The sequence below is a fragment of the Nipponia nippon genome, unplaced genomic scaffold, assembly GCF_047370975.1.
Source record: "Nipponia nippon isolate SJK-2023a ecotype South Korea unplaced genomic scaffold, ASM4737097v1 scaffold_25, whole genome shotgun sequence".
In the NCBI taxonomy this organism is placed as follows: domain Eukaryota; kingdom Metazoa; phylum Chordata; class Aves; order Pelecaniformes; family Threskiornithidae; genus Nipponia; species Nipponia nippon.
In genome coordinates, this window is record NW_028262342.1 from 1,159,737 (window position 1) to 1,168,825 (window position 9,089).

Below are 9,089 nucleotides of genomic sequence, written 5' to 3' on the forward strand. Positions count from 1 at the left end.
AAAGGCATGCCAGTGCTCCCAGTCCTTCCTGTTGAACACGGCAGTAGGCAGCAAACCCTAGCAAGAGACATCGCTGCCTTGAAGCAAGCATGCTACACCAAGGCCATTAAGAAAGACAACAGATAAATCTTTCTGAAGCTGAGGAATGCTGATGCTATGAACAGGCAGAGGATCTGGCAACTACCAGGAAAAGCTTCAACCCTCTGTCTGTGTGCTTGAAGCCGACATAAGCACCTTTCCTGGTTCAACCCTTTGATGGTTGACAGGGAGCTGCTTTACAGTCCCACAGCTGTTGAAAGGAGCCCTTTCTTTTTCCCATATTCAAATCCCAGATTGCTCCTTTCTACTTTACAGCTAATGAAAACCAAGGAAGAACAGAATACAGGTCTGAAGCGGAGGGGCAACACGAGTACAAGTTGTCCCAGTAGATGATGGAGTAGTTTGGCGTGATTCCCAGAGTACCAAGAGTCTGTCACCAAGGACAAGACCGGGACCTCTGTGGGATATGTAAACTCACATTGCACAAAGACAAGTACTACCTCATGCTTTTTCTGGCAATCTAATATTTCCTTTGGAAATCCCTATGGGAGAAGTGGACCACCTCTTTTCCAAGATCAGAGAATATCTGAAAATGGTCTGCTCTAGCACTGAGATTGGGATTAGCAGCACAGTTATAATGCAAATCGTCCAATCATCACCACTCAACCACATTAATGTTGTTCACAGAGAAGTTTTGGTACATGGAAACAAAAATGGAAACTGTTCCAGGTGAGCAATGGATGTGCTCCACACTTGAACTGAATTGTAAGAGTCTGAACCCATGACTGATCCTTCAGACAGCTTCAAACCTCTTGTGCCGTGTGGATATTAATCCACAAAACCAAACTAAACCCTGTCCACACTAAAATCCCCAACCACATACAACATAGATATAGAGTCCTCTATCATCCTCCTCCATTGCATTGAATTACTTTCTAAGATAGCCATGCATAATCTCTCTTGGGCAAGTTTCTGAAGTGCTATGACCTCGTCGCATGACTGCTCCTGCTAGAGGGTGCTTTCTGTACAGGTTACCTCAAGAGTATGCCACAGGTCCCAGATAAAAGAGTATCTTACCGGATATCCCCAGCTGCTGTTTCCTGTTTGGGTTTTGGCATAGTAGCTGCCCCGGGATGTCCCGTAGCCATAACCATCAGCTAAACCATCGTACATGGAACCTGTAAATGGAAAAAGCATGGTCAGCAGGAGAAAGCAGTCCCAGCAGGCACCCCTTCAGAGCACAGCGCTCTTTTTTCCAGTGAGTTTAGTTGCTGAACAATAACAGAGTTAGAAACCTTAACGGAAACATAGGAAAGACGGGCAGTGAGTTGAGACTTTGCCATTGCAGGCAATTCATAGAAGATGTTCAGTTCAGAAGAGCTCTTGGAAACTCCAGCCCTCAGACCACAAGCAACAGCCTAAGGTTTTCAGCACAAAAGACCAAGTGCTGTAAAATCGACAGTGGACAAGAGCAGACAGGGTCAGAGACCAGGCCTATGTCTTAGGTGTTTGCTATACAAGAGGAACCGGATGATATTTTGTGTTACACATCCTGGAAGGTCTGAGCCTGGAACATATTTCCTTTAGTCTGACTTGGAAATAAATAAAATTTACCTCTTCTCTGAAGGCAAAACTCACCCCTGACCCTTTTGCCAGTTTGGCTTTCCTAGTCTGAATACTAACAATCACATTGACACAAGCAGCCTGAGCCAGGCTTGCTAAATTCAATAAATACTAAATAACAAACATGATGGGTAAATGATGATCAAGTCTATTTTAAATCTGGGGATCTGGAATAGTCAAGCAATAAAAACCCTAATTTCACCACCTTGCATTTCAATCTCCAGTCTCTAAAAGATTACTCTATGTATTTGTATTTCCTTTTCCTGAAAATGTATTAAGATCCATCATTATTTTGCGGGTGCTGGGGAGATATGTGAGACTAGATCTCAGATACGTTTTGTAAAGATGCAAGTACCTTGGATCAGGAGGAACCCATCAGCCATTTCTACTGTTTCTCAGTGCTATATTTAGAGTGTTTGTGTTTGCCTATGCCAGCCCTACTAAAAGCTCTTCCAGCTGTCTCTCACCAGCCCTTGGTGGTGCAATCTTTGGATCCCTCCTAAAAGTATTTTACTCAAAGCTAAATTCATCACTACAAGAAAAAATGAAGTGAGTGATTCTCTTTCCATGCTGGAATTCCCTTAACCCCCTTCAGATGGTCCAAAAGAGTTTAAGGTCATTTAATTTTCATTTTCAAAAGTGCTCAATAATTGTGGCATCCCAAGTCCCGTTATGAGGAAGTGCAAAACCTCCACTCCAATTAACTTCCAGGGGAAGCTCTGAATGTCTAACAAAGTACAAAATCAGGACTTACCTGTCTTAAGTTACACACCTAAACTGGTGGGTAACGTCAGAAATATCCTAATCTCTCTGATTGTTTGATAAGACTTATCTCTTAGATAAACTGGATAAGCTCGACCACAAAGGCCCTGAAGCCACTCAGGTCTTCTACAGGCACTGATCCCTGGAATAAATCTAGTTTATTGCCTTGCCTGAGGCATCCAGAACCTGTTATGGTGATTTGGTTCCTGGCTAAAAAATTCTTGCATTTTCTCAGGAAGATGATTCCCGTAGATGTGGTATAAAGAATGAGATTTGCTTTCTATTGTCAACAAGACAGAAGCAAGACTACATGGATGGCAGCATCTGAAGAGCATCACTGAATGCAGAACAAGCAACAGCAGCATAGTTTCACAGACATACACTTGTGCAGAAAACCACAGGATCTCATCTTCCATAGTCTAGAGACTTGGTGGATGTTGTTCCCTATTGATGTTTTTCGAGCCTGGATTGCTTCATATCTATTAAGATGCACAGAACTTGCTGATAAGGCAAGGAAATGGCCATCGATGTGCAACAGGGGATACAATTCAGCTGTGCCCTTCACCTTGTGCTTTTCTCCCCACCCTGGGATTTCTCATTAACTCCAGATTAGGACATTAGTGTTGGGCTTCAGCAGAAGCAAGGTGGGGCTTGAAATGGTAAATTTGGGCCAGGTGATTCATCAGGGGACAGAGTTAGCTAGTAACAATTGTTATGAGCACAAAGATAAAACAATCCCATTATAACAGTTTCCTGGGATTTCCTTCTTACAATCAACCTCTTGTTTTGTGCAAACATCATTTAACTGCAGGCTGGAGTACCTGGGAGCATTTTCCTGACACTGTTGGAAGAAAAGGTTTCTGGGCATGACTCACAGGCTCATCTGACCAGCCCTCCCTGGGGACCACGCTTTTCCTTTCAGGATCTGTTCTTGCCATGCACTGCACTAAAGACTTTGGGGTTGAGCAAGGAGATGCCAAAACTAAGCCAGTTTAGGTACATCTCTAATTTTCTTGTATAAATTCACCGCTACATGGCCAAATTCAAGAGACCAGGCAGTTCATGCAAGTTTATGTTCTTCAGTTGAAGAGTTACCTTCACCTCCAAGAACCTGTATATAAGATCTTACAAATATATAAGTATATATAACCTCAAATGTTCAAGGCATTTTGAAGCTGCCTTGCTGGTTGGAGAATGTGCTTCTCCTGCCACCACGCAACTGTGATTTACTGCTTGGAGAACTCAGTTTGAAGGCCAGGAAGAACCTGGGGATTTTCTGATGGAGGTGGCTAAAGAAAACATCATCTTTGTTTAGTCCTGCAAGTTTAGACACTTCTCTGCCTGGTTCATCTTGAAAGCCAACTTGGGGGTGTATCACCAGCCCTCGTGGAGAGGAAGGATATTCCTCTTTTCAACCACCCCAAGGGTAAAGACCATATGAGCTGGTCACAGGTCCTGAGAATCTGGGATAAAAACTGACTATCTCCTGAAAAAAACATTCTGGCAGGGGGTTGAAATGCTCTTTGGGGGAGATGCCTCCCTGGTGCTTTTTTCTAGCTCTGTCCGTATGTCTGTGTCCCATTTGTTGTCATCCCAGCAGCTGTTTATGTCTCTGAAGTGCCCACTTGCACTTGGACAAACACAGAGCCAATTAAAACCACTGTATTAGCAGTAGATAACAGATGGGACAGAGGCAGAAAAGACATGGATGAAAATCACTCAGATGAAGCACAGCCTCCCAGCGACCGTGCTTGTGGGCAGAAAATACCCCTGAGGGCTGCTCAGGTGCTGGCTGGGTTGTTGTAGGGACCCCTCTCTCCCACCCCCAAATTGTCATTCCCCGAAGGCATTTCCTTCAAAACTTGGTCAATCTCAAATCTCATTTAACTTTGGTGGGGCAGTTCACGAGGGTAAAATCTAACTACAACAGATAAGGATTGCAAGATATTGCCCTTAATCATTGTGAGCCCGACTACATGCCCTCCTTGCCCTCATTCTCCTCTCTATAGCTGTTATCAATCATTGCAGAGCAAACTGGGACTTCCTTCTAACCCAATACACCTGTGCTTGATGAGTTATTTACTTTCTTCAAAGGCAACTTTACACCCCTTGAACCTAAGAGACTGATGGCAAGGAGAATTGTGTTAAAAGTGCCATTTTTCAAGTACGACAGTGACAAACTTCAGCTGGACACATAAAGCTAACAGGGAACATTGTGGAAATGGGTGCATGTTAATAAATATTAATCTGTGGCAGGGAAAGGCAAGACAGGAACCAGTCACTGGAAGTGCAGGCTAGGCGAGTTAAATAATAAACTATGCACAGCTTTAAAACAATAAGGATGATTAAACAGGAAAAACATAGTAAGAGAAGAGGGCTTGTGGGAGGCACAAAGCAAAGCCTGGATGCCTCCTAGGAGAGAAGTGTTAGTGAAATCCCAGAAGCTGAGATTCTTGCAGGAATGACCAAACTTCATTTCTGCCTTCTGGCCTATGAGCTAAAGGGTTTTGGTATTTTTTCTATACCAATACTCTAAGGTTTGTGGAAGAGTAGATGGCTTTCACTGAATCATCTCATGCTGGGGAAAGGTTACAGAAGTCTTCAAAAGACTTACTATCGCCCAAAATCTCCTCTTCCCTTCACATCAAAGTAATGACCCCCCCATTAGAGCTAGGTGGGATCCCATTAGAGCTAGGTGGAATTTCTCCCCTCTCAGCCACAGCCAGCATAGCAAACCTCTAAATCACAGCTCAGCCGCGAGATAGTTGGATACAACACTCCTCGGTTGGGTTTCCTCAGATCTTTGCGCCCTGCTATACCCTGCCAGCCAGTGACGAGTCACTGGCAAACCTTTTTTTTAGCCAGAGGACTTTGCAGACTAGTGCTGTTGGCTACGAGGAGCTGGTTCAGCTTGGCCTGGCCTTTTCTCCTGCCATGCCACTGAAATTCATTTTCCCTGGAAATTTGCATTACTCGCAAATTCAGAAGGAGCCATCCAGTTAGCTGTTCCCATGGTGAGAAGGGCAGATGTGCCCTAGGGCAGACTCCACAGACCCAAAGTCCAAGGAGGGCAGACTCCTCACACCCAAAACTCTGCAGCCATCCTTGGAAACACCCATAGCTGCTGCACTGAGAAAAGGCCCCGCTGTGGGTGCAGGATTATGCTGCTTGCAACTGGTTTCTGCTCACTGCCCTACCCCAGTGCACACCAGTTTGAGCCCAGATGGATCACCTCGCTCTGCTGTGGCTTGTGCACATATTGGGTGACACCAGATCTTCAGAGAGCGGCCACAATGTTTTGATCTGCTGGACTCCAAATAACCAACTAATTTTATGTATCCATCAATTAGCAAGACATTGAGGGAACGTCTGTTGACCCTCTAAAGAAAGTCCAGTTATGGGATACAACAACGTCCATTCCTGCTACATGCAAGAGGGATCCATGTCCATGGTCCCCATCCTACATACACAGGCGCACGTGTTCCTGAAGCTGGGGGAAGCTCTGCACCACGCTTCATCTCCTGCTCAAACCACAGCTCAAAATGCAGCAACAGCTGGCTGGACCTGGACCAACACCTAACGAGACACACTCAGGGAACTGTCTGGGTGCAGAGGGAACAAAGCACTTGCACATTTATCAAGGGACTTTGTGAATTCCTCAGCTTGTGCTACCTTTGAGGAGCATCTCTGAGAAATCATGGCGGGATGCAGGTAGCTGATGGCTCAGGATGATGCAGGATTGTTTGACCAGGCAGACATCCATGCCTGACAGACCCATGTAGCCTGTTTGTAGGAAACATTAATGCTTCTCATTAGGTCTTCTCAGCTAACCTTTGGACCAACAGCAGTAAAAATCAACACTTGGAAGTTTAGGCTGACCTTCTCAGGCTTCAACCCAGGAGAAAATCCTGAGAATAAATGGCAACTTCTTGCCCTTCTGGGATTCTGTCCAGAAATGCACTGAGACAGCAGCCGCCAGGGTGAATCAGCCATCAGGACCTTTGTGCTGGTGAACCTTCCTGCGGTGGGAACGGACGGCCTTGGCCCCATGTTTGCAGGCAGCTCCTGGGAGCTGGATGTGACTCAGCTTCCCTGGGACACAGAAACCAGAGCTGCACATTTCCACGCAATTCCCATTCCCAGACATTTCCAAAAGTGTCTGGAGGCGGGGTTTAGCTTCAGCCTGTCGAGCAGAGACGGGCAGCTTGGGAATTTGTTTTTTCTTTTTTTCTTTTCCCAGTGGTTTCATCTGGGCTCCTCTCCAAGCAGAATAATCCCCCTCTGCCTCCCTTCCCTCCTGCCTGTGGGCAGCAGTGGGGGACATCTCTACCCAATTCCCCTTGAAATACCCCTCCACTGGAAAGGGAGGCTGGCAGTGCCCCAATCCCCATCCAGAGCCTCTCGTCTCTTCCTGGTTTCTATTTTATTTTGTCAGGTCTGGCACCATAACACCTTAAGCAATAAACCCTCCTGAGGTAGGAGGAGATTTGCATCTTCCATTTTGGTGGCAGAAGAAAGCTCTCCTTGCCCCGTCCCCCATCCACCACTTGGAGCTGATGTCCACAAACACACAAAAAAAGAGAAAGCAGAGATTTGTTCTTGGTGGTGCCCATCACGGGTCACTGTACACATGCCACCCACCGTGAAGCTGCTCTATTCCCTCTATTGCAGCTATTGCAATGCGCACGGTCAGGATGGCTCCTATAGGAGCACCACCTCCACTCTTCACCTGGCAGCCTAGTGCCATCCAGCTTCTCTTGGTAAACCAGCCCAAAACATGTGTCTGGACCATGACACCTCACCAGCACTGGATTCAGCCTCACAATCCAGCTTGGAGAAGCTGCCAGGCAAGCCACAGTCGTGGAAAGGGGTGGCAGAGACTGGCCCAGCTCACCCAGCTTTCCAGCAAACACCCCTCTACGTGCTCCTCACCCCGGACGCAGCCCAACAGTTCAGTCCCAGCCCCGGCACCCCCTCTGCCCCAAAGCCTCGGGCTTTCCTCTTCCCAGTGAACTCAGCCAGGTCAGTGCACTTGCTGCAGCTGCTGGCAAATGCACCTCTGAGAGCCAGGAGGTTTTGCACTGTGGCTGTTGCAACTGTCTGGGTTTGCAGCTCCTGGCTGGGGAAAGCTGGGGTTTCCCTCCAAATCTGCTTTCTCCAGAAGCAAGGATGGTGAAGAAAACCATTTGCCAAGCTTTGACCCAAAGAGGAAGGTATTCCAGTAGGAAACCTGGCTCCAGGACTCAGCTGATTCCTTGCTTTCTATGGCACAGACTCAGTGCATGGAGGTGAACCGGCTGCCCAGAACCCTACACCCCTTTCTACCCATCTGCAAAACACAAGGGGCTGCAAAGCATCCCCACGGAACCAACGCAAGCCACTGTGGTAAGAAAAGGACATCTCTCCTCCTAACTCATCTCCTTCCTACCACTCACACTGGGGTGTCCCGGAAGCTCCCACATTTCTCAGCCTGCAAATGACATCAGAAGCGAAGGTCCGTGTCCTGTGTGTAGGCAGAGCTGCCTGCTCTCCATCTGCCGCAATGCTCAGGAGACAGCTGAGCCCTGGCTTGTGGCCAGCTCCCGTCCCCATGGCACGGTGGAAGAGCAGTGCTGTTAGCTTTGGCCATCCACGGGAGGGGACAGGTCTGATGGAGGATTCCAACCATGGGGGCACTTGCAGAGGAAGGAGTTGCAAAAGTTAGGCAGCTACTCCAGCTTTAGAGCCAGGGAACACATGGTTAATAGCACCACACTGAAATGTCCAAGTGCCTCAGGGATGTGGAGCAGTGCAGCACTCCTGGAAGATCAGCTCCACCAGGGAAGGAGTCAATGCATCTGGCTCCGCGTCTTGTCCTAACTCTTCCATCCAGTGCAAGAGACCTCAGCATCCCCTGCCCGGTGCAACCCATGAGAGACGCGAACCAGTCTGTCCCCCACAAGCAAAACCCCACAAAAGCACCCCCAAAGCAGCTGCTCTGTTCCCAGAGGGGACCCCCTTGCTGTCCAGAGCGTGGTGGGATTTTACCTCGGTTGGAGTGGCCCACGCTCGACGACACGGACGACTTTTGCTTCTGCCGTTTCACCGTCATCATCACTTGCTCTTGCACCCGCTGTTTTCCTGTGCCCTTAGTTTTCAGCTTGTGGTCCGAGGGCAGAGCCAGTGTGGAGCTGGCCTGGTCTTGGAAACACTCATATGCCAACGCTGTTTTCAGTGGAGAGTGAAGCATGGCTGCAAGCAGACCGTGGGGCTGGGGGGGAGAGGGGGCTGCACTTCACCTGACGGCGCACGACACAAGGTGACAGCAAATGAGTCTCACGCTGGGGTTAATCTCCCAAACCCCTCCTTGCCATACGTCCCCCAGCCGAGGGTGTCTCAGGGTTCCTGCTCTCGGCTCGGCTCCCCGGCGTGTGAGCAGGCACACCCTCTGCCAGACTGGATATACAGCCCTGCCTGCACACACCCACGTGCTCCCCGCCATGGCTCGCTCACAGCCCCCGCGCCGCTGCTGCAGGGCACGCGGCTCCCTGCTGCCCTCGCCCCAAATCTGCCTCTCCCAGCCTGCGCCGGAACAGACGGGTTGAGGGGGGCATGCGGGTACCAATGGGGAGCAAGCAAGGCTGGGAGGCATGAAGACTGGGGATGGACACTGCCGTCCCCTTCAC

At 48.5% G+C, this 9,089-nt stretch overlaps 1 protein-coding gene across 1 annotated transcript in view; it reads right to left on the reverse strand.

Annotated features, from left to right (window-relative positions):
* PKP1 (plakophilin 1) overlaps positions 1–8,669 on the reverse strand; it is a 43,195-nt gene extending 34,526 nt beyond the window's left edge. The window contains exons 1-2 of the mRNA XM_009463291.2: positions 8,452–8,669; positions 1,117–1,217 (exon numbers count right to left, since the gene is read on the reverse strand). Of these exons, the coding sequence (XP_009461566.1) occupies positions 1,117–1,217; positions 8,452–8,653 (303 nt within the window). The 5' untranslated portion in view covers positions 8,654–8,669. The remainder of the gene's footprint in view (positions 1–1,116; positions 1,218–8,451) is intronic.
* Positions 8,670–9,089: the final 420 nt, after the last annotated feature.